Genomic DNA, 26131 nt, shown 5'->3' on the forward strand with positions numbered 1-26131 from the left:
TGTAGCCAGATGTAGAAGGCTAATGTTAACTACCTAAAGGAAGTTAGGCTAGTGAGCAAGCATTTTAGCCAGGTAGCCTAGGTCAACAAAAAATTTAAGTGTGTACTGTAGTCCAGAGTCATAGACAGTTTCATAAACATGAAAGCGAGAAGGATGGCGTTGGCATTTCTATACAAGTCGGGTGTCAACATGTTTTTTCTACTTGCACGAACGCACATATGCACACGCACACACACACACACACACACACACACACACACACACACACACACACACACACACACACACACACACACACACACACACACACACACACACACAGAGAGATCAGAAACATGAACAGCCACATCATATTTAGCTTACGTTCTTTGCAACTTGCGGTAACTCTCCAGTGTTCTAAATCAATAGTTGTCTAGTAGTCCGAAAATGTCGGAAACATTACCTTGCTTGACCATGCTGTAGGTCATGTAACTGTTTGTTACTGTCAAGTGTGTGTATACTGGTAGCGAAGTCAGGTGCAGGAGAGCAGAGATTTGTGAACAGGCGCACACTTTATTGAGGCAAAAGTGCAAAAGGCGCAAAACAGTCACAAGCATTATGTTTAACAATAAACATCTTCGTGAAATACCACGGAAAAAACAAACCAGTCTGGCGCGTCAACAAATAACACATAACACAAACAATCTTTCACAAAGACATGATGGGGAACAGAGGAATAAATACATGTAGATTAATTGGGGAATGAAAACCAGGTGTGCAGGGAACAAGACAAAACAAATGGATACATGAAAATGGAGTGGCGATGGCTAGAAAGCCGGTGACGTCGACCGCCGAATGCCGCCTGAACAAGGAGAGGAGCCGACTTTGGCGGAAGTCGTGACAGTTACATGCAATATGCTTTGTGGACTTCACTAGACAGAGGTTGCTCTCTAGCTTTGTGATGAAACAAAGGTGTGGTTGAATTTATTACTGTGTCTTCATGTTGTCTTGGCCTTAGGCCCTCAATGGCGCCGACAGAGATGGTCGCCTCGCCTCGCCTCACGTTCTTAGGAAACTAAACAGTATTTTGTTTTTTTATGTATTATTTCTTACATTGTTACCCCAGGAAATCTTAAGTCTTATTACATACAGCCAGGAATAACTATTGGATGTAAGGGCAACATCAACTTACCAACATTACTACCAGGAATACAACTTTCCCGAAGCGGATCCTCTGTTCGGACCTCCACCCAGGACAATGGATCTAATCCTAGTAGCCGACCCAAAACAACGGCGTAGCAGAATTGGCAGACAGAGCGGCCTTCTGGTCAGGCTTCGTAGACGTGCACATTGCTCACCACTCCCGAGTTTACTACTCGCCAATGTCCAGTCTCTTGACAACAAGGTAGACGAAATTCGAGCAAGGGTTGCCTTCCAGAGAGACATCAGAGATTGTAACAGTCTCTGTTTCACGGAAACGTGGCTCTCTCGGGATATGTTGTCGGAATCCCATCAGCCACCGGACTTTTCCATGCATCGCACCGACAGAGATAAACACCTCTCCTGGAAGAGGAGCGGCGGAGGTGTATTCTTTATGATTAATAACTCACAGTGTAATCATAACAACATTCAGGAACTCAAGTCCTTCTTCTCACCCGACCTAGAATTCCTTACAATCAAATGCCGGCCATTTTACCTACCAAGAGAATTCTCGTCAGTTATAGTCACAGCTGTGTACATTCCCCCTCAAGCGAACACCAAGATGGCCCTCAAGAAACTTCACTGGACTCTATGTAAACTGGAAACTATATATCTGGAGGCTGCATTTATTTAGCTGGGGATTTTATCAAAGCAGGTTTGGCTACCTAAATTCTATCAGCATATTGATTGCATGACACGCAGGGCTAATACTCTCGGCCACTGCTACTCTAACTTCCGCGATGCATAAAAAGCCCTCCCCCGCCCTCCCTTCGGCACATCCGACCACGACACCATCTTGCTCGTTCCGTCTTATAGGCAAAAACTCAAACAGGATGTACCAGTGACTAGAACCATTCAATGCTGGTCTGACCAATCGGAAGCCACGCTTCAAGATTGTTTTGATCACGCGGACTGGAATATGTTCAGGTCAGCCTCAGAGAACAACATTGACCTATACGCTAACTCAGTGAAGAAGTGCATTGGAGATGTTGTACCCACTGTGACTATTAAAACCTACCCTAACCATAAACCGTGGATGGATGGCGACATTCGCGCAAAATGCGATCCACTGCATTTAACCATGGAAATCAAACAAACAAAATGCCAGTACAGTGACAAGGTGGAGTCGCAATTCAACGGCTCAGACACGAGACGTATGTGGCAGGGTCTAGAGGAAATCACGGACTACAAAAACAGCCACGTCACGGACACTGACGTCACGCTTCCAGACAAACTAAACACCTTTGCCCGCGTTGAGGATAATACAGTGCCACCGTCGTGGTCCACCCACACAGACAGTGTGGTGAAAAAGGCGCAACAGCTCCTCTTCAACCTCAGGAGGCTGAAGAAATTTGGCTTGTCACCCAAAACCCTGACAAACCTTTACAGATGCACAATCGAGAGCATCCTGTCGGGCTGTATCACAGCCTGGTACGGCAACTGCACCACCCTCAATTACAAGGCTCTCCAGAGGGTGTTGCGGTCTGCACAACGCATCACTGGGGGAAAACTACCTGCCCTCCATGACACCTACAGCACCCGATGTCACAGGAAGGCCAAAAAGATCATCAAGGACAACAACCACCCGAGCCACTGCCTGTTCACCCCGCTATCATCCAGAAGGCGAGGTCAGTACAGGTTTATCAAAGCTGGGACCGAGAGATTGAAAAACATCTCAAGGCCATCAGACTGCTAAACTGCAATCACTAACTCAGAGAGGCTGCTGCCTACATTGAGACCCAATCACTGGACACTTTAATAAACTTATCACTGCACTTTAAATAATGCCACTTTAATCATGTTTACATATCTTAGATTACTCATATCACATGTATATACTGTATTTTATACCATCTACTGCACCTTGCCTATGCCGCTTGACCATCACTCATCCATATACTTATATGTACATATTCTCATTCACCCCTTTAAATTTGTGTGTAGTAGGTAGTTGTTAGGGAATTGTTAGATTACTTGTTAGATATTACTGGATTGTCGGAACTAGAAGCACAAGCATTTCGCTACACTCCCATTAACATCTGCTAACCATGCGTATGTGACCAATAACATTTGATTGCAAGGAATACAGTATGAGCTAACAGGTTATAGAGGAAACAATGCAATTATCACAACACATAGGTTTTAATATGGCTTTTAAATGTTTATTTTACCCATGCACCGCTACTGAGGAAAGGTCGTCTGAGGCAGATATCCTGTGACAGCCTCTCTGCTCTGCTCTCCTCTGCTGATGGAATTCACTGGCCTGAGAGATTACGGCACTGGTGTTTGATACCGTATAAGGGCAAAATACTGCCTCATTGAAAAAATTGTATTTGTTCTGTAAACTTTGGTTTGGTAAGTAAAAAGACAAACTGGCACAAATGACCATGTCTATATCCTTTGCTTTGAGCATGCAATAGGACCTAATAATGTCGCCCTAGGGGATGGCTGTCGTTTTACAGGCTACGAACCAACTGTGCTATTTTGTTAGTTTTTTCGCATTGTTTGTAACTTATTTTGTACATAATGTTGCTGCTACCTTCTCTTATGACCGGAAAGAGCTTCTGGGCATCAGAACAGAAATTACTCATCTAAAACTGGACGAATATTCTTTATTTAATGAGTCCGACGCGAAGGATATACTGCTTTCCCGAGACCAGGCCAGAATCCCTGTCATTCGTGTGAAGAAAAGACAGAGAAAAAGGGGGCAGCATGGTCGGGGTGCCTTGTGAGAATTTGTCAGTGAGTGGGTAAACCGCCACTACCATTCGTACTATTGGCCAACGTGCAATCATTGGAAAATAAACTGGATGATCTACGATCAAGACTATCCTACCAACGGGACATAAAAACTGTAATATCTTATGTTTCACTGAGTCGTGGCTGAACGACAACAAGGATAAAATAGAGCTGGCTGGGTTTTGCCATAAGCAAGCAAGAAAATGCTCATCTAGAAGTGGCGCACCTAGTGGCCGGGGACATTAATGCAGGCAAACTTAAATCAGTTTTGCCTAATTTCTACCAGCATGTCACATGTGCAACCAAAGGAAAACAAAATTCTTGACCACCTTTACTCCACACACAGAGATGCATACAAAGCTCTCCCTCGCCCTCCATTTGGCAAATCTGACCATAATTCTATCCTCCTGATTCCTGCTTACAAGCAAAAACTAAAGCAGGAAGTTCCAGTGACTCGCTCAATATGGAAGTGCTCAGATGACGCAAATGCAACGCTACAGGACTGTTTTGCTTGCGCAGACTGGAATATGTTCCAGGATTCATCCAATAGCATTGAAGAGTATACCACCTCAGCTCGTTACCTGTATAAAAGACACCTGGGAGACAGAAATCTTTCTGATTGAGAGGGGGTCAAATATTTATTTCCCTCATTAAAATGCAAATCAATTTATAATATTTTTGACATGCATTCTTCTGGATTTTTTTGTTGTTATTCTGTCTCTCACTGTTCAAATAAACCTACCATTAAAATTATAGACTGATCATTTCTTTGTCAGTGGGCAAACGTACAAAATCAGCAGGGGATCAAATACTTTTTTCCCTCACTATAAGTAAGCATTGTTGTGTTTGGTGCATGTGACAAATATAATGTGATTTGATTTGAATTGCCACTTTTCCCAATAGTGAAAGAATTTGGGGATACAAACAGTTTTAAAATCGCCAAAATGTAATTGTAGATATAGGCCTAAGTTTCAATTATACAGTTTATTGTTATGCTTGCATTTCCAAATCGCATGTCTTCAAATGCATTTTGTATCTTCAAAATTCGCTAACTCTTCAAGGAGTAGCTTAGCGTTCACTTTAAACTGCTGCTTTGTTATCAAACTCTTCTCTTCTCTCTCCTCTAGCACTATGTAAAAACAACATTTAAATCCATCCCAAAAGCTTTTTTCCCAGAGAATGGGGGCTTTCAGCGGGCTCTGCCAATGCTTCTCCCGCCTGGCGAAGGGGGCCGCTCAGAATACGTTTGGGAAACTGAGCACCTACAACCATACCTGCCCACCAACTCAAATTAATGTTAAAAAAACAAAAAACAACATTTTCAGAAATGAATTAATTAATTTCAGAAATGTTTGTCTAACTTGAGTAGCCTATGAAACATTTCAAATCATACATAGGCCTACAGTGTTTTCACCAGCCCTATCTCTGATGGGATGGGAAGCCGAACCACAGCTCTTGTGGTTGGTGCTACTATATCTCAAGTACAGTAGCCTTATTTGCTCAGTACAGGTGTGTGTTTTCATCCTCATAAACCTTACAGCCTGCACTGCCTAGTCCGTGCAAGAAGTACAGTAGGGTAGAAACACACCACCCAACTATCCACATCAGAGAGTTTCTCTGGAGGTAACACAAGAGCAGTGTGATCACTGTAACCACACTTCCCCTTTTGTGGCCTGTTGCCACAGCGACACTTCCCTTTCAGACAGGAAGTCCTAAATGAGGAGGACCCAAGTGTGTGTGTCAGTGCAGGGCGGATCACTTTGCTGTGACCCCCCAGTGTGTCAGCATCGTTTCGCATTCCCACCGGTGCTTCGGCCATGTCAAAGAATACGAAGACTCTGCGTGTTCCTGGTGTTGGTCACATGGTGAGTTATCGGTTTCTCTGTAGATTTGGGTTGAATTCAGTGAGGTGCAACGTTACGAGACATGTGAATAAAATGTATGTGCAAATTTATTTTGCAACGCTCGTGTACACAATGTGGCCGGTGAGGTTTGAATGTTAGTATGCAGATGTTCTCAGTATGGGCCTACAGATCCCCTCCACCATCCCTTGGTAAGTTGCTACATCCTGTCACTAGTCTGTAGCATCATGTGTTGATGTCCCATCTTGTATGTGGTGCATTGAGTCATATTACAGTGTGTGTTGGGTGATGTGCCTCTTATCTTCAGAGGAGGATGTTGAGAAAGCTTTAAAGTGAGTCAGTGTGGATACGAGGAATGAACCACGGATGGAGTAAAAGTTCTGCCCCTCCTCCCCATGGTTGTCATGGTGACTGGATTCCCAAGGTGTCTCCTGTTGTGTGAGTGGAGTCCCCAATGCTCAAATGAATACACGCATATGTTGGCATGCACTGTTAGCATGCACTGTATGTGTGAGGCCACAGGCTTTCCTTGGGTCTGTCTAATGTGTGCTCTAAAAACAAGAAAATGTGTGTGTGTCTGCCTGTCTTTGTGTTTGCATATTATTACTCGCACAACAGAGGTGAAGGCTAAGATTAACTAGAGCTGAAAAAACAACATTCTCTGTCCTGAAAGCTGAATGAGAGAGAGAACGAGAGCAGTAGAGTGACACCCTCTTCCTGTGTGAGTTTGGGCCTTGCCTGCTTGAGTGCTTTACCATAGAGGGGAACTATCAGAACAACAAAGCCATGGAGCTGTTCTCTTTACTCTCCACTTCCTGATGCTGTGTCGTGTTTTTGAAGCCATCCTTCATTCACTCATTGCCTGAGAGATCTGGTTGGGTGATTGTATGATTTTTCATGTTTTGTATGGTATTCTGATCGGTAAAGTTGGTTTGTATTCCTGTTCCATAAAGTTGGTCTCCACTAATGTTTGTTTCTGACTTTAGATTTGAATGTATTTGAATGTCTGTATAACTGTGATCTGTATGGTATGCATCATGTTATATTGTACCTAACTGAGACATTCCCCTTACTTGTCTCTGCAGAGCCAGGCAGTGTCAGATGGAGGTAAGTAATTGATGGTGTGTGTGTGTGTGTGTGTGTTCACTCGCTCGCTCACTCACTCGCACGTGTGTGTCTGTCTGAAGGCTATTTCTCAGAGCTGAACATGTCTGTGAGCAGTAACGCTAGTCTGATACTCTGAGGCTTTAGTGTAATTGGGGTACATGGGGTGTTAATAGTTAACGTGTGTGTGATTTATCAGAGTTGAACATGTCTGGTCGTGGCTGTGGGGGCAGTCGTACAAGTCTACCAGGGGTCCAGGGGGGAGATGCCCAGGCCAGTGGTGTCGTCAGCTGGGCCGTGTGCTTTGAGAAGCTGCTGGAAGATCCCACGGGAATACGCTACTTCACAGTGAGCCATAGATGCATACGTAAACACACACACACACACACATACACACACACACACACACACACACACACACACACACACACACACACACACACACACACACACACACACACACACACACACACACTCTGCTGATCAGATCTGATGGGAGCTGTATTGTAGGGGATCTGTTTATCAGGTATGCTCTTTCTTGTGCCATGCAAGGCCTTCCTGAGGTCAGAGGTGAGTGCGGAGAACATCCTGTTCTATCAGGCCTGTGAGAAGTTTCGGAAGATTCCTCCCAGTAGGATGAAAGAGGTATGGTGGGATTTCTCTGTCATCTCTTTAATGAATCCTAGCTACGGTGAGGGAAAAAAAGTATTTGATCCCCTGCTGATTTTGTACGTTTGCCCACTGACAAAGAAATTATCAGTCTATAATTTTAATGGTAAGTTTATTTGAACAGTGAGACACAGAATAACAACAAGAAAAACACATGTCAAAAATGTTATAAATTGATTTGCATTTTAATGAAGGAAATAAGTATTTGACCCCCTCTCAATCAGAAAGATTTCTGGCTCCCAGGTGTCTTTTATACAGGTAACGAGCTGAGATTAGGAGCACACTCTTAAAGGGAGTGCTCCTAATCTCAGCTTGTTACCTGTATAAAAGACACCTGTCCACAGAAGCAATCAGTCAATCAGATTCCAAACTCTCCACCATGGCCAAGACCAAAGAGCTCTCCAAGAATGTCAGGGACAAGATTGTAGACTTACACAAGGCTGGAATGGGCTACAAGACCATCGCCAAGCAGCTTGGTGAGAAGGTGACAACAGTTGGTGCGTTTATTCGCAAATGGAAGAAACACAAAAGAACTGTCAATCTCCGTCGGCCTGGGGCTCCATGCAAGATCTCACCTCGTGGAGTTGCAATGATCATGAGAACGGTGAGGAATCAGCCCAGAACTACACTGGAGGATCTTGTCAATGATCTCAAGGCAGCTGGGACCATAGTCACCAAGAAAACAATTGGTAACACTATGCCGTGAAGGACTGAAATCCTGCAGCGCCCGCAAGGTCCCCCTGCTCAAGAAAGCACATATACATGCCCGTCTGAAGTTTGCCAATGAACATCTGAATGACAACTGGGTGAAAGGACAACTGGGTGAAGGTGTTGTGGTCAGATGAGACCAAAATGGATCTCTTTGGCATCAACTCAACTCACCGTGTTTGGAGGAGGAGGAATGCTGTCTATGACCCCAAGAACACCATCCCCACCGTCAAACATGGAGGTGGAAACATTATGTTTTGGAGGTGTTCTTCTGCTAAGGGGACAGGACAACTTCACCGCATCAAAGGGACGATGGACGGGGCCATGTACCGTCAAATCTTGGGTGAGAACCTCCTTCCCTGTCAGGGCATTGAAAATGGGTCCAGCATGACAATGACCCAAAACACACGGCCAAGGCAACAAAGGAGTGGCTCAAGAAGAAACATATTAAGGTCCTGGAGTGGCCTAGCCAGTCTCCAGACCTTAATCCCATAGAAAATCTGTGGAGGGAGCTGAAGGTTGGAGTTGCCAAACGTCAGCCTCAAAAACTTAATGACTTGGAGAAGATCTGCAAAGAGGAGTGGGACAAAATCCCTCCTGAGATGTGTGCAAACCTGGTGGCCAACTACAAGAAACCTCTGACATTTAAGTAATTTAGCAGACACTCTTATCCAGAGCGACTTACAGTAGTGAATGCATACATTTCCAGGCATTTTTTTTTTGTGCTGGCACCCTGTGGGAATCGAACTCACAACCTTGGCTTTGCAAACACCATGCTCTACCAACTGAGCCACAGTGAGCCACTCTGTGATTGCCAAGAAGTGTTTTGCCTCCAAATACTAAGTCATGTTTTGCAGAGGGGTCAAATACTTATTTCACTCATTAAAATGCAAATCATTTTATAACATTTTTGACATGCGTTTTTCTGGATTTTTTGTTGTTATTCTGTCTCTCACTGTTCAAATAAACCTACCATTAAAATTATAGACTGATAATTTCTTTGTCACTGGGCAAACGTACAAAATCAGCAGGGGATCAAATACCTTTTTCACTCACTGTATGTGTTTGACTGTATTTGTGGTATTAATTTTCCATGTTGACTATTATGTATGTGCTATGGGACAACATCTAACTACATGGGATGAATGAGTGTGTGGAGTTAAGGTAGGTTGATGGAGCTGAGGTTACAGGTGGCCTGATGACTGTGTTTGATTTTGGTCCTGTAGTTTGCTGAGGAGGCTCGCTCCATCTTCCAGACGTACCTGTCTGACCATGCTCCCTACTCTGTGAACATCGATGACACAGCTCGCGTGGAGGAGAAGGACCTGCAGAAACCTAAAGTTGAAATGTTCGACAAGGCCCAGGCACAGGTCTGCTCTACTGTCACTTGGCGGCCGCATACACACACATCTCACACAGACCAGCTACACAAGGCTACTGTACCTTATAATACCTCTCCCTGTAAATTCCATTTAATTCAATTAATATTCCAGGTCAGTCATTGAATTCAAAGATAATTCAATTCCTCTGAATTTCCATGTTAGGTAAACTCCAAGAATTCCATTTTGAATTCAATATTATGCCTAACAATTACACAAATTCAAATTCAATTCGCTTAGGCTTTCAGGCTGTTCATGTCACTGTTCAGACAGCCTAGCTATACTGAAAATATGGAAATACAGGTTGACATTATTAAAACAAATCCTACTGTAACGTGTATGCTGGGAGTCGGGAAGCAAGTACAGGGAGTGCAAATGTAATAATAAGAACATAGTACAAAACAAGAAACACGAAAAGCGTACGGGCATGGACAGAGATGGAGTCCAGGTGAGTGTCATGGGGTGCAGGTGGCAACGTCGGGTGCTGGTGAGGGGGAGCGGGTGTAAACGTGACAGTATCCCCTCCCTGACGCGTGGCTCCAGCCGCCGGACGACGCCAACCAGAGGGACGGTCCTGAGGACCAGGAGCGGCCCGTCGCTTCTGCTGAGGCACGGGAACCTGTAGAGTCGGCTGAGGCATAGGAACCTGTAGAGCCGGCTGAGGCGCGGGAGCCTGATGAGCTGGCTGAGGCACTGGAACCATGACGAGCCGGCTGAGGCATGGGAACATAGTACAAAACAAGAAACACGAAAAGCGTACAGACATGAAACAGAAACAGAGTCAATACGCCTAAGGAAAGAACCAACGGGAGTGACAGATATAAAGGAGGTAATCAGGAAGGTGATGGAGTCCGGTTGAGTATAATTGGGTGCTGGTGCGTTTATCGATGGTGGCAGGTGTGCGTAATCATGAGACAAATGGTGATGTCGAGCGCCAGAGAGGGGGAGTGGGGTAAACGTGACACCTACAGTCAATTTGTTATACTATGTGCATTAATTTAATTAACTTGGAAATGTAAAAATACTGAATTCTAATTCAATTAAATTCCAAATATTACATGTTTTTACAATTCCAATTCAAAAAGTCCAAACAGTCTCATTCAATTTCAATTCCAAAACTTGAAGATTTTTTCAATTTGAATTTAGTTCAACATAATTCTCCAATTTACGAGTGAATTCAAGAATTTTATTGGAATTTCAAATTAAATTTAAATTAACACTTGGAATTCAGTTCTCTGTTTGATGGAGATACATTTAAAGCAGGGATGGGCAACTCCAGTCCGTGAAACAAACAAGAAATAAGACAAAAAAACTGAAAACTTGAGTGTGCATAACTATTCACCCCCCAAAGTCAATACCTTAAGCAGCAAATACACCTGCAAGTCTCTTGGGGTATGTCTCTATAAACTTGGCACATCTAGCCACTGGGATTTTTGCCCATTCTTCAAGGCAAAACTGCTCCAGCTCTTTCAAGTTGGATGGGTTCCGCTGGTGTACAGCAATTTTTAAGTCATACCACAGATTCTCAATTGGATTGAGGTCTGGGCTTTGATTAGCCCATTCCAAGACATTTAAATGTTTCCCCTTAAACCACTCAAGTGTTGCTTTAGCAGTATGCTTAGGGTCATTGTCCTGCTGGAAGATGAACCTCCGTCCCAGTATTAAATCTCTGGAAGTCTGAAACAGGTTTGCCTCAAGAATTTCCCTGTATATATCACCATCCATCATTCCTTCAGTTCTGACCAGTTTCCCAGTCCCTGCCGATGAAAACCATCTCCACAGCATGATACTGCCACCACCATGCTTCACTGTTCTCGGGATGATGAGAGGTGTTGGGTTTGCGCCAGACATAGCGTTTTCCTTGATGTCCAAAAAGCTACATTTTAGTCTCATTTGACCAGAGTCCCTTCTCCCATATGCCTTTTGGCAAACACCAAACGTGTTTGCTTAATTTTTTCTTTAAGCATTGCGTTTTCTCTGGCCACTCTTCCGTAAAGCCCAGCTCTGTGGAATGTACGGCTTAAAGTGGTCCTATGGACAGATACTCCAACCTCCGCTGTGGAGCTTTGCAGCTCCTTCAGGGTTATCTTTGGTCTCTTTGTTGCCTCTCTGATTAATGCCCACCTTGCCTGGTCCGTGAGTTTTGGTGGGCTGCCATCTCTTGGCAGGTTTGTTGTGGTGCTATAATCTTTCCATTTTTCAATAATAGATGAAATGGTGCTTCGTGGGATGTTCAAAGTTTCGGTTATTTTTTTATAACCCAACCCTGATCTGTACTTTTCCACAACTTTGTCTCTGACCTGTTTGGAGAGCTCCTTGGTCTTCATGTTGCCGCTTGCTTGGTGGTGCCCCTTGCTTAGTAGTGTTGCAGACTCTGGGGCCTTTTAGAACAGGTGTATATATACTGAGATCATGTGACAGATCATGTGACACTTAGATTACACACAGGTAGACTTTTTTTAACTAATTATGTGACTTCTGAAGGTAATTGGTTGCACTAGATCTTATTTAGTGGCTTCATAGCAAAGGGGGTGAATACATATGCACGTACCACTTTTCCGTATATACATTTTTTTTTTTTTTAAACAAGTAATTTTTTTCATTTCACTTCACCAATTTGGACTATTTTGTGTATGTCTATTACATGAAATCCAAATTAAAATCAATTTAAATTACAGGTTGTAATGCAACAAAATAGGAAAAACACCATGGGCGATGAATACTTTTGCAAGGCACTGTAGTTGGGGCTGGGGCAAAAGTGTGACACCAATCAGGCCCATGAGGTCTGGAATTGCCCAATTCCTGTTATAAAGGGAAACTTCATTTCTAGACACTATTGGGGGTGTTTTTCCATTCTCCCTACATATTTATGAGTGATGAGAGGTGTTTCAAACCATACATCATAGCAGTATTTTGGAACTTTTGCGCCGGGAGAGTTCAACTATTGATGTCATCGGTTGATTGAGCCTGCTGTCTGATCTAATAATGAAGTTATTCGATCAGACATCAGATAGCAATTATTGTGGCCTTTGTGTTTCGCCGATTGCATGATCATGCTAGCAGTGAGTAGATATTGTTGTCCTTGTTCAATAGAGCCATTGGTCTCAACAATGGTCCTATCCGCCACAACATTGCAGGATATCTAGGTTGACTGATTTTCCCTGGCTTTGTAACCATACAGCCTGACAGGAGATCTACTTCCTTGTCCAACTGCGCTCCCACCCTCGAAGGCGAGCTTTTCAAAATGGGGGCGGTACTAGTTTCTACAGGTTCACGGGATTGAGGGTTGCTGGAGACATTTTTGGTTTTGCTGTTGGTAGATAGCTAGCAATATAAGCTATATTTTTACACAAGACAGTGTTTTTTAGTACAGTACTGTACAATTACATGATCGATTTGGCCATAACGGGGCATGCTAGTACCACTAAGTTCAGCTAGCTATATTTTTTTGCTAAACCCAAAATGTACTGTAGCCTATCGTTATAGCTAGCTCAGTGTATGTCAATAGGAGCAAAACTAGAGAAATGTTTCGATGATGACGAAGAGTAAAGGAATTACTTTGGCTTCATGACTCATATTGCTAATAGTCTTTGAGTAACTATACCTGTGTGTTGAAGCTAGCTAATGTGTGTCTGTGAGATGTGTAATATTCTGCACCCTGCTGCTACAGTAGGAATACAGACAGTACACAATAATTGCTCATGAAAATTGAATAGCATTTTTGTCATTCTCTTACAGACAATACCGCTTGGAGGCCTGCAGATTATTTTTGGAGTTTGTTATATGTGGGGAGAAGCTAGACACAGGAAACCGAATCCCCTTGTCTGCGTGTATTATTGGGGCCATTCGAGCAATTTATCCCTGACACGATGGAGAGTATGTTGAAACCTCTCAAGAGGATATGTGAAAGGTCCCATGACAACAATCTCCCCTTGTATCAAAGGGACTCAAAACACTACACTTATCTTAAGTATTGACTTTGTAGAACTGTAGTATTTATTTTAGGAGTTAGTAGTATATTTCTATTCTACTGTATATACAGTTGAAGTTGGAAGTTTACATACACTTAGGTTAGAGTCATTAAAACTCGTTTTTCAACCACTCCACAAATGTCTTGTTAACAAACTATAGTTTTGGCAAGTCGGTTAGGACACCTACTTTGTGCATGACGCAAGTCATTTTTCCAACAATTCTTTACAGACAGATTATTTCACTTATAATTCACTGTATCACAATTCCAGTGGGTCAGAAGTTTACATACACTAAGTTGACTGTGCCTTTAAACAGGTTGGAAAATTCCCCCAAAATATGTCATGGCTTTAGAAGCTTCTGATAGGCTAATTGACATAATTTGAGTCAATTGCCGTTCATCAAGGAAGAAGCCACTGCTCCAAAACCGCCATTAAAAGCCAGACTATTGTTTGCAACTGCACATGGGGACAAAGATCGTATTTTTGGAGACATGTCATCTGGTCTGATGAAAAAAAATAGAACTGTTTGGCCATAATGACCATTGTTTTGTTTGGATGAAAAAGGGGGAGGCTTGCAAGCCGAAGAACACCATCCATGTTGTGGGGGTGCTTTGCTGCAGGAGGGACTGGTGAACTTCACAAAATAGAAGGCATCATGTGGGAGGAACATTATGTGGATATATTGAAGCAACATCTCATGACATCAGTCAGGAAGTTAAAGCTTGGTCGCAAATGGGTCTTCCAAATGAACAATGACCCCAAGCATACTTCCAAAGTTGTGGCAAAATGGCTTAAGGACAACAAAGTCACAGTATTGGAGTGGCCATCACAAAGCCCTGACCTCAATCCCATTGAAAATTTGTGGGCAGAACTGAAAAACCTGCCTCAGTTACACCAACTCTGTCAGGAGGAATGGGCCAAAATTCACCCAACTTATTGTGGGAAGCTTGTGGAAGGCTACTGTTGGGGTTCGTTCCTTGTTCCTCGTCAATCATTGGCTCATTGGTGAAATTAGCATTCAGACAATATCTTTAAGTAAATCAATCATTCATGTATTAATGCAATTGCAGACAGAAGTTGACAACAGGAACATGGCACGCATGTTTCCGAGTAAGTTCTGCAAAATAGTAAAGGGTCCAAGTTATTTTATTAAGCCCGAAGTCCAGCCTTAGTGATGTCACTGCCTATGTCATTACCGTCTACTCATGAGACCAAGCCCATGCCTACACAGCTATACAAACAAGAGTTTCAGTTTTATCTAAAGGCTCAGCAGTAAATGTCCACTCCCCAAGTTGATTTATAGTGGAATGTCTGACTAGTCTCTTATCTCTTTCACTCCCCTGCAGGGTTCTTTCTCAGTCACACATCTCTCAGACCGTTTCTTTATAAGAGGCAGAGACTAGAAAAGACTGTGGAACAATATTAAACCTTATAATGAATATATAAATTGTTAATCTGTAGTCTAGGACTCTATAAATGTAAGGAGGGAGGGGTTTTATAACCCCTCCCCTTCTATTAATACACCATAAGCGTAATCAATTATTATAATACACTAATACATCAAACATTTGGTACAGCCCCTATCATGACCCCAAGGTGAACCCAACACTACCCAAAACGTTTGACCCAAGTGAAACAATTTAAAGAAAATGCTACCAAATACTAATTGAGTGTTTGCAAACTTCTGACCCACTGGGAAAGTGATGAAAGACATAAAAGCTGAAATAAATCATTCTCTCTACTATTATTCTGACATTTCACATTCTTAAAATAAAATGGTGATCCTAACTGACCTAATACATGGATTTTTTACTCGATTAATTGTCAGGAATTGTGAAAAACTGAGTTTAAATGTATTTGGCTAAGATGTTTATAAACTTCCGACTTCAACTGTATGTCATACATTGCCATAACTGTTCCTGCATACTGTTGTGTAAACTCACCTCGGTCTCCAGAGCAATAGACTAATTTACTGTTTTATTGAAATATGTTTACTTGCCAACAAATGAAAGTTGAAATGATACACCAACTCCCTGCATAATTTGTTTTAGTAGTAAGATTGTAGCTAGTTACTTCCAAATACATTTCATGAATGTCACTATAAATTGTTCCAGAAGTTTTGGTTTCTGATGCAGCTGGAATTATTTAGTCACTTGTCAGTACACTTTAAAAAAATATTATATAAAACATTTGATCAAATTCCAGCAATATTTATACCACAATGCAGTTGTGAGAATACCAGGTATTCTATTTGATATTGAAAAATCTGTTTAACTGAATATGGATGCTGTGTTGGCTGAATGTTCCAGGCAGGGTCCTGAATGTTCTTCAGCTGGTGAACATCGTCTTATGCTGGGCAATTCCAGCTTGTTTAGCAGGCTTAGGCGATGTTGGCAGGGATGTTGGGTTTGGGGAGCTGTGACTCTGGCTACTTGTAGACCACTGTCTTGTCCTTTCTGCGCTCCACAGCTAGGTGGACAAGCTTCTCGCTGAAGTAGTAGGTTCTGGGCTAGTACACTTTCTTCACCACTGACTGCTTCAACCTCTTGCAGAAGATTTGGTTGTACTGCAAGTCTTCTGGAAAGATTTGAAGACTGATCATGAGGATGTGTAAGACATGAAGACAGATCATGAGGATGTGTAATCTTACAATAAACCATGTTCATCTGTAAACAAAAAAGGGTATGGTAGACTGGTACGCGTTTTGTTACACTCATTAATGAGACATTGAAATTGTCTGTTAGCAAAGGTGTGAAAGGTTTGAGGGGTGGCTTGACTTGTACACAGTCTAGTCATGTACTGTTGTGTGTGAGCACCTTCAGTTGTGCTGTTGAGTAGACAAGCACTGCCAATAATAGTGAATAGGATACTAACAGCCCCTCTCCCCCATGCCAACAAACACAACACAAACTGACTATAAGGGTGTGAATTTCTGTTGTTGTTGTATTTTACACCCTTTTTCTCCCAAATTTCGTGATATCCAATTGCTTTTCTCCAGTTTAGACTTCAAGCTTTGCATAAGCAATCAACTAAGCCTTCAGATTACAGAGAAAAAACTACAGAAGAATTTGTAGCCTACTTATAAACATACCAACTATGACAACAAGACACGGACCAAGTTTATGGCTAGCTCCTGTATATTTATTTGCTCATCTTGTCATGGAAATATTTATCAAAGGTGACTTACACTAGTTCCTGGTGCTGAGCTTTATGTTGATGGGGCTGCAGATGTTGATGGTATCGGACTATGTAAATAGAACACATAGGCCAGTCACATTAGGGCGGCAGGTAGCCTAGCAGTTAAGAGGTTGTGCCAGTAACTGACAGGTTGCTGGTATGAATCCCTGAACTGACTAGGTGAAAAATCTGTCAATGTGCCCTTGAGAAAAACACTTAACTCTAGTTGCTCTGGATAAGAGCATCTGCTAAATGACAAAAAGATAGCACCTGGCTAATAACATTGATTTGCTTTGGAATGTCTAGCCAGCGTATTATGAAAGCTAACAAACTCGATGTTGGTTTAGATAAACAAATATAGTTTGCTAGCTAGTTAACTAAGTTAGCTACGTTACCTCTGCTTATTTTCTGCGCTGATGTTCGCTGATCGGATGTTTTCTTCTTTGAAATGAAGGGGAAAATCCTTGGAATAACATAACTTTTCAACTTTCGACAACCTGGCAACCCCATAAGTTGAGACTTCAGGTCCGTTTCGAAATCCTCTGGCTGAAAGTGCTGGCTACAACCACAGACTTTTGGATATTTCTCCACGGGAGTATTCACATCATAGGCAGCATTCTTTATTGCCGCCAGGCACTGTTGGCTCTGAGGAATATCTCTGTTAGGTAACCATTGAAATGTTACCCCAGCAGCCTGTGCTTTCTTGTAGTTTGCACATCCAGGTACTGAGCACTGCACCATGACTAAACTTTACAGTTGTTGTTGACACAAAAAGAAAAAGAAATAGTTATTCGCAATTCTCAACTGAATCCACCTCACCCGGGGTAGTACTACATCCTGAAATCACTACGAATTCCGGATATTGTGGTTTGATTACAACCATGGAATGTAGATGGCCTGTTTCGTCCGGAGAGATGCAGAAATGCTTGTATTTGCGCATATTATATATTAATAACATATTAATGGACATATACAGTGAAAGAGCAGTGGTAAACTGTATCTTTAAAGCAAGAAAGTAGAGCAACTCAAACTTATTAGCAACAAAAGTGTAAAAGTGTGGTGTATGCAGTGCCATGACCTGAACTGGTGTGTCTACATGTCTGTGTCTGTTTGTCCCCGTCCCTCCCCTGTGTCAGATCTTTAAGCTGATGAAGATGGACAGCTACAGGCGTTTCGTCCGCTCCCCTCTCTACCAGAAATGTACCCTGGCCAGCGTGGAGGGCACGCCACTACCCAGAATCCCCCCTGAGCCCACCAGCACAGGATCATGGGAGAACATGGCCACTGCCAGCCCCTCCCTCAACGACAGCAAGAAGGTGGGATGGATGGATGTGTTTTAACAATAACTATGGAAGCAATGTTTTGATCATTGTTGAAGAATGTTGAAATGATTCTATTTGGATGTGTGTAATCAGAGAGGAAGGCAAAGCGACAGGGTTTACTCCACCCCAAAATCTGTCCACATTAAGCAGATCATTCATTATTAAGCAAGTTAATCATTCTGGCATTGGGGGCAATGAGAGATTGTCGAATTTAGGCAAGATAAAAATGAATTGCTACTGTATTTTGATACGTGAGGCTTATTTGATCTAATAGAAGTTTCACAATGCTTAGGTTGTTATGAGTGTACTGATATAAGTGTGATGCACATGACATCCCAGCAAATTTGAGAAAAAACACTTGTCCCTGTTGAAATTTGAGACGGTCTATACATATTCATGAGGCTAGCATAGCATCTCATTCTCCATTGAATACAGGTGGTTAAATTCAACACCCCTCATCGAATATTCCAAAAAGTATTCAAATAACGAGATGTATCCAACAATCCAAAGAGAGGAATAGGCAGGAGCTTGACAGCCCGCCGTTCCGCTCTGTGGAAAATGAATCCCATTGTTAGGGTGGAGACAAAAGCATCTCGTCATTATATCCAGTTTCTCTGATGTAATCCATTGCATGGGTATGAGTAATAGCTTGTAACCTGTGTTCAGCAGAAGAAGGACAAGCAACGGGAGAAGAGGGGATCATGGGGAGGTAGGCTTCCGCTCATCTATAATATCTCTTCTCTTCCCATGGTATTCTCTGGTAAATTGTTACCACTCCACACACTTGTCTGTTTCTCCCTCATCCTTTCTCCCTCCCTTTCTCTCTCCTCCCCTCCTTTCTCAGTAGAGGTGTCGTACCTCAAGGTGAATGTGTCTCGTACGGAGTCTCAGATGTCCAACAGCAGTGTGGAGTTGGGCTCCTTCTACAGGCAGATAGAGGTAAAGTGCAACGCAATGTGCTTTACAGAAAAAAACTAAAAGAAAACAATGAAAATAAAAACTGAAATATTTACTACAGAATAAACATAATTGGATAAAAAACAAAAGAATAACAATAAAAACTGAACAACTAAAAAGCACCCTATCGAAAGCTAAGCTAAAAAGGTGTGTTTTAAAATGTATTATAAATATGTCCACAGTTTTGTCCCCCCTCAGATTCTCTGGCAGGCTAATCCAGAGGCTGGCGGCATAAAAACTAAAGGCTGCCTCGCCATGCCTCTTGGTCCTAGGCTTTGGGATAGTTAAAAGGCCAGTGCCAGAGGACCTGAGGGATCTACTGGGCGCATAACTTAAAAGCATTTATGACATGTATTGGAGTGCACAATCATGCATTGATTTAAAGACCAATCAGGCAGCCAGGACAGAGACCTTAAAACCGGTGTAATGTGTGCTCTCTGTCTGGTCTTGGTCAGTAGCCTTGTTGCAGCATTCTGTATGTTATGCAGTTGACCAATGGCTTTGTTGGGTAGACCAGACAGGAGAGCATTACAGTAGTCAATCCTGCTTGTAATAAAATAATGGATGAGTCTCTCTACAGGTGTACAACAGTGAAATGCTTACTATAAAACAAAACAAAAATTCTTTAACCTTTATTTAACCAGGAAGGGCTCCTTGAGATTTGAAATCTATTTTTCAAGAGCGTCCAGGCCATGATAGGCAGCACCAAGTCATTACACAATTACAGACAACATGAAAAACTACAAGTAATCTAGTAAAAACCATAGAATTCACAAGAGTATAACAAAATCATAAAACAGCAAATTAAAAACATTGACAGGTCAGGGAATCAGTCTCAAAATCCTTCATCAGTGATTTAAAAACACCAATCAGGACAAGTTCTTCCATTTTAAAAGTATTTTTGTAAGGCGTTCCAAGACGATGGCGTAGAGTACATAAAAGCCCTTTTACCAAATTCAGTTCGGACATTTGGAACAGTTAGCAGGATATAGTCCTGCAAACAAAGAGAGCACCCACCACATTTCTGAACAATAAAAATGACCAAATAAAATGGTAGTAAACCCAAAATGGGTTTGTAAATAAAGGTATACCAGTGACTGAGCCTATGAGTGACTAGAGAAGGCCAGCCAACCCTGGTATACAAAGTGCAGTGGTGTGTAAGGCTTTTGCAATTTAAATATATCTCAAAGCGCCATGGTAAATGGTGTCAATTGATCTCAAACACTGAGCGGAAGCATTCATATATAAAATATCAACATAGTGTAAGGGCTGTCTGAGGAAGTGGACCAAAATGGAGCAGAGTTAGTGTTCATCAGCATTTAATAAAGAACGAACACTATACAATTTACAAAACAAGAAAACTGACAGCCAAACAGTCCTGTCAGGTGAAACACACTAAACAGAAACAGAAACAATTACCCACCACCACAAGGAAAAACACACACTACTATATAGGACTCCCAATCAAAGGCAACTCAACTTACCTGCCTTCAATTGGGAGTCCAACATCCAACTCACACGTAACACAAACAACTCTGCCACGTCCTGACCAAAACTAATACAATTGCTCCCTCTGCTGGTCAGGACGTAACAGTACCCCCCCCCCCAAGGTGCAGGCCCCGGAATGCACCTTAAAAAAAGAAAACACAAAAAAATCCCCAATACCCCAACAAAACCAATAAACAATACCCCCTAAACAATAAGGGAGGGAAGGGAGGGTGGCTGCCGTCAACGACGGCACTGTGCTACACCCTCCCTCCCCAACCCACCTATCCTGGAGGTGGCTCAGGTGCGGGACATGGACCTCGCTCCACCTTCGGCGTCGCCCACTTCGGTGGCGCCGATAGCTGCGCCGGGCAGACGGGCCACTCGGGCTGACCCTGGCAGACGGACCACTCTGGCTGGGCCGGAGGACAGGCGGGCCACTCGGGCTGGGCCGGAGGACAGGCGGGCCACTCGGGCTGGACCGGAGGACAGGCGGGCCACTCGGGCTGGACCGGAGGGCAGGTGGGGAACCCTGGCAGATCCGAGCAGACGGGCCACTCTGGCAGATCCGGGCAGACGGGCCACTCTGGCAGACCCGGGCAGGCGGGACAATCTGGCAGACCCGGGCAGGCGGGCCAATCTGGCAGACCCGGGCAGGCGGGCCACTCTGGCAGACCCGGGCAGACGGGCCACTCTGGCAGACCCGGGCAGACGGGCCACTCTGGCAGACCCGGGCAGACGGGCCACTCTGGCAGACCCGGGCAGACGGGCCACTCTGGCAGACCCGGGCAGTCGGGCCACTCTGGCAGACCCGGGCAGTCGGGCCACTCTGGCTGATCCGGGCAGTCGGGCCACTCTGGCTGATCCGGGCAGTCGGGCCACTCTGGCATCTCCGGGCAGACGGGCCGCTCTGGCAGCTCCTGACTAGCGGGCAGCTCTGGCAGCTCCTGACTGGCGGGCAGCTCTGGCGACTCCTGACTGGCGGGCAGCTCTGGCGACTCCTGACTGGCGGGCAGCTCTGGCGACTCCTGACTGGCGGGCAGCTCTGGCGTTTCCTGACTGGCGGGCAGCTCTGGCGACTTGCTCCCTCTGCTGGTCAGGACGTAACAGTACCCCCCCCCCCAAGGTGCAGGCCCCGGAATGCACCTTAAAAAAAGAAAACACAAAAAAATCCCCAATAACAAGAAAACTGACAGCCAAACAGTCCTGTCAGGTGAAACACACTAAACAGAAACAGAAACAATTACCCACTACCACAAGGAAAAACACACACTACTATATAGGACTCCCAATCAAAGGCAACTCAACATACCTGCCTTCAATTGGGAGTCCAACATCCAACTCACACGTAACACAAACAACTCTGCAACGTCCTGACCAAAACTAATACAATTGCTCCCTCTGCTGGTCAGGACGTAACAGTACCCCCCCCCCCCCCCCAAGGTGCAGGCCCCGGAATGCACCTTAAAAAAAGAAAACACAAAAAAATCCCCAATACCCCAACAAAACCAATAAACAATACCCCCTAAACAATAAGGGAGGGAAGGGAGGGTGGCTGCCGTCAACGACGGCACTGTGCTACACCCTCCCTCCCCAACCCACCTATCCTGGAGGTGGCTCAGGTGCGGGACATGGACCTCGCCACTCTGGCTGATCCGGGCAGTCAGGCCACTCTGGCTGATCCGGACAAAAAATGTCTAAATATTCCATTACCGTACTTCGAAGCATGTCAAGCGCTGTTTAAAATACATTTTTATGCCATTTTTTTCGTAAAAAAGCGATAATATTCCGACCGGGAAAGCCTGTACACGTACAAAGAGAGAGAAAATAAATACATCTCGTGCCCTCGTGCACGAGCGTGAGTCTCAGAGTACTCTGACCAGCCACTATCCAAACGCGATAATGTGTTTCAGCCAGAGGCTGCCTCGATATCATTCAGCTTTTTCCCGGGTTCTGAGAGCCTATGGGAACCGTAGGAAGTGTCACGTTACGGCAAAGATCCTCAGTCTTCAATAAAAAGAGCCAAGATGAACAACAACTTGTCAGAGAGGGCGCTTCCTGTTTGGAATCTTCTCAGGTTTTTGCCTGCCACATGAGTTCTGTTATACTCACAGACACCATTCAAACAGGTTTAGAAACTTTAGGGTGTTTTCTATCCAAAGCCAATAATGATATGCATATTCTAGTTACTGGGCAGGAGTAGTAACCAGATGAAATCGGTACGTTTTTCATCCGGCCGTGTCAATACTGCCCCCTAGCCCTAACAGGTTAAAGAGCAGCAGTAAAATAACAATAGCGAGACTATATACAGGGGGTACACAGGGGGTACCGGTACAGAGTCAATGTGAGGGGGCACCAGTTAGTCAAGGTAATTGAGATAATATGTATATGTACGTAGAGTTATTAAAGTGACTATGCATAGATAATAACAGAGAGTAGCAGCGGGCGTAAAAGGGGGGGGGGCAATGCAAATAGTCTGGGTAGCCATTTGATTAGATGTTCAGGACTCTTATGGCTTGGGGGTAGAAGCTGTTTAGAAGCCTCTTGGACCTAGACTTGGCGCTCCGGTACCGCTTGCCATGCGGTAGCAGAGAGAACAGTCTATGACTAGGGTGGCTGGAGTATTTGACACTTTTTAGGGCCTTCCTCTGACACCGCCTGGTATAGAGGTCTTGGATGGAAGGAAGCTTGGCCCCAGTGATGTACTGGGCTGTATGCACTACCTTCTATTGTGCCTTGCGGTCAGAGGCTGAGCAGTTGCCATACCACTTAGTGATGCAACCAGTCAGGATGCTCTCGATGGTGCAGCTGTAGAACCTTTTGAGGATCTGAGGACCAATGGCACATGTCTCCTGAGGGGGAATAGGTTTTGTAATGCCCTCTTCATGACTGCCATGGTGTGTTTGGACCATGTTAGTTTGTTGGTGATGTGGACACCAAGGAACTTGAAGCTCTCAACCTGCTCGACAACAGCCCCATCGATGAGAATGTGGGCGTGCTCGGTCCTCCTCTTCCTGTAGTCCACAATCACTTCCTTTGTCTTGATCACGTTGAGGGAGCAGTTGTTGTCCTGGCCACACACCGCCAGGTCTCAGACCTCCTTCCTATAGGCTGTCTCGTCATTGTCGGTAATCAGGCCTACCACTGTTGTGTCATTGGCAAACTTAATGGTGGTGTTGGAGTCGTGCCTGGCCGCGCAGTCATGAGTGAACAGGGAGTACAGGAGAACACTGAGTGTGGCGGATTTGTTGTTACCTCCCCTTACCACCTGGGGGCTGCCTGTCAGGAAGTCCAGGATCCAGTTGCAGAGGGAGGTGTTTAGTCCCAGGGTCCTTAGCTTATTGATGAGTTTGAGGGCACTATGGTGTTGAACGCTGAGCTGTATTCAATGAATAGCATTCTCACATAGGTATTTATTTTGTCCATGCGAGATAGGGCAGTGTGGAGTTCAATAGAGATTGCATCATGTGTGGATCTGTTAGCGCGGCATGCAAATTGGAGTGGGCCTAGGGTTTCTGGAATAATGGTGTTGATGTGAGCCATGAGCAGCCTTTCAAAGCACTTCATGGCGGAGCCCGGGCCGTGTAGGAGCCAGGGAGGCACTGCCGTCAGGCAGGTAGACACAGCAGTAATCCCCCTCCACACTACCACCACCTCCATCACCCTGCCCCTGGTCTGAGGGACGGGGACTGGAGCGACCGTTCTGGATCAGAGAGGGAGGGAGAGAGAGAAGGTAGAGAGAGTGGGAGGGGGGGAAAGCAAAAAAGGGAGAGAGGGAAGAAGAGAGAGATGGGAGCAGGAGGAGAGAGGAGAGGAAGAAAGGGTGGAAATTAATAGACTTCTGCTTCCTGCTTTAATTTTAGCTTGTAAGCAGGAATCAGGAGGATAAAATTATGGTCAGATTTGCCAAATGGATTGTGAGGAAGAGCTTTGTACACATCTATGTGTGTGGAGTTAAGGTGGTTTAGAGTTTTTTCCCCTTTAGTTGCACATTTAACATGCTGATAGAAATTTGGTAACACTGAATAAAGTTTCCCTGCATTAAAGTCATTGGCCACTAGGAGCGCAGCCTCTGGATGAGCGTTTTTCCTGTTTGCTTATGGCGGAATACAGCTCATTGACTGTGGTCTTAGTGCCAGCATCGGTCTGTGGTGGTATGTAGACAGCTACGAAACATACAGATGAAAACTCTCTAGGTACAGTAGTAAGTGTGGTATACAGCTTATCATCAGATACTTTGGGTATCTCAGAGGCCAGATTCTCCCTCTGTGTTTTGGCTCCAACAATAAGTGCCTCAGTCTTATTTTGATTGAGTAGGAGGAAGTTGTGAGCCATCCAAGTATTTTAATCACTAATACAGTCTAATAATTTATCCGTGGAGCTAAAATCCTCTGGTGACACAGAAATGTAAAGATGTGTATCGGCTTCGTAGCAATAAAAATAAATCCTGTGCTTTCTGATAACACTGATAAATGCATCATACTGGGCTTGACTCTGTCATCTGGGCTGTGGGAGGAGATTAGGGTGACATACCATATGTAGAAAAATATAGACTTGAATGATTAAGTGTATTCATTCCCTCCCTTTCTTCCTCTCCTCTCTCCTCCTGCTCCCATCTCTCTCTTCTTCCCTCTCTCCCTCTTTCGCTTTCCCCCACTCCTACTCTCTCTACCCTCTCTCCCTCCCTCTCTGATCCAGAATGGTCGCTCCAGTCCCCGTCCCTCAGACCAGGGGCAGGGTGATGGAGGTGGTGGTAGTGTGCAGGGAGGTTACTGCTGTGTCTACCTGCCTGACGGCAGTGCCTCCCTCGCACCTACACGGCCCGGCCTCCCCCTAAGGGAAATGCTTTCAGGCCTCTGTGAGAAGAGAGGTTTCCCCCTCAAAGACATCCTCATCTACCTCCACAGCAAGGACAGGGTGAGCCCAGGCCCGCACCCTCAGCTCAAGTCTCACTTTATCACCCCTTTTCAGGGACTGAGCTCTGGGGCGAGAGTTTTTTGTTATTGAAGTTCTATTCTATTCTATTCTATAGTGACGGTATCTATTGTTTGTGTATATGCTCTCCCTACAGCAGCCACTATCTCTGGAGCAGGACTGTTCAGTACTGAGGGACCAGCAGGTCTCCCTGGAGCTGAGGGTGACGTTTGCGTAAGTCAGTGCCTCTTCCTGTCTCACTCACCATCAATGTATTTGTGGGTTTATGTGTTAGTGTGTGTGTGTGTGTGTGATGAATAAGTAAGATGGTGCTCTGCTTCTAGCTCCTAAGCAACTTTGCAGTATTTCTATAGCCCAGAAAATGTTTTGTGTTATTACATACAGCCGGAAATAACTTTAGGATATCAGAGAGTTGGTAGCATTCTGACAAGAAATACAACTTTCCCGAATTGGGGTCCTTTGTTTGTACAAGGCAATTGAACTTATCCCAGAGGCTGCTCCAAGACGCCCCTTGTGGAGTGGAAGTATTCGGAGTGAACTTCAAGTCTGACTCAGGAGGTGTGCACACCATCCACCTCTCCTGAGTATATTACTCGCTAATATTTTGTCCTTGGACAATAAAATAGATGAGCTCAGGGCGAGGA

The 26131-nt window shown here is 44.3% G+C and overlaps 1 protein-coding gene across 1 annotated transcript in view; it reads left to right on the top strand.

The window, feature by feature from the left end:
• Nucleotides 1–5646: 5646 nt before the first annotated feature.
• LOC106604837 (regulator of G protein signaling 14) overlaps nt 5647–26131 on the top strand; it is a 28986-nt gene continuing 8501 nt past the window's right edge. Inside the window, 10 exon segments of the mRNA XM_045718242.1 lie at nt 5647–5783; nt 6866–6887; nt 7084–7232; nt 7437–7529; nt 9488–9631; nt 17925–18104; nt 18777–18819; nt 18955–19049; nt 25251–25469; nt 25624–25700. Coding sequence (XP_045574198.1) covers nt 5736–5783; nt 6866–6887; nt 7084–7232; nt 7437–7529; nt 9488–9631; nt 17925–18104; nt 18777–18819; nt 18955–19049; nt 25251–25469; nt 25624–25700 — 1070 coding nt within the window. The 5' untranslated portion in view covers nt 5647–5735.

The sequence above is a fragment of the Salmo salar genome, chromosome ssa05 (assembly GCF_905237065.1).
Source record: "Salmo salar chromosome ssa05, Ssal_v3.1, whole genome shotgun sequence".
Classification (NCBI taxonomy): domain Eukaryota; kingdom Metazoa; phylum Chordata; class Actinopteri; order Salmoniformes; family Salmonidae; genus Salmo; species Salmo salar.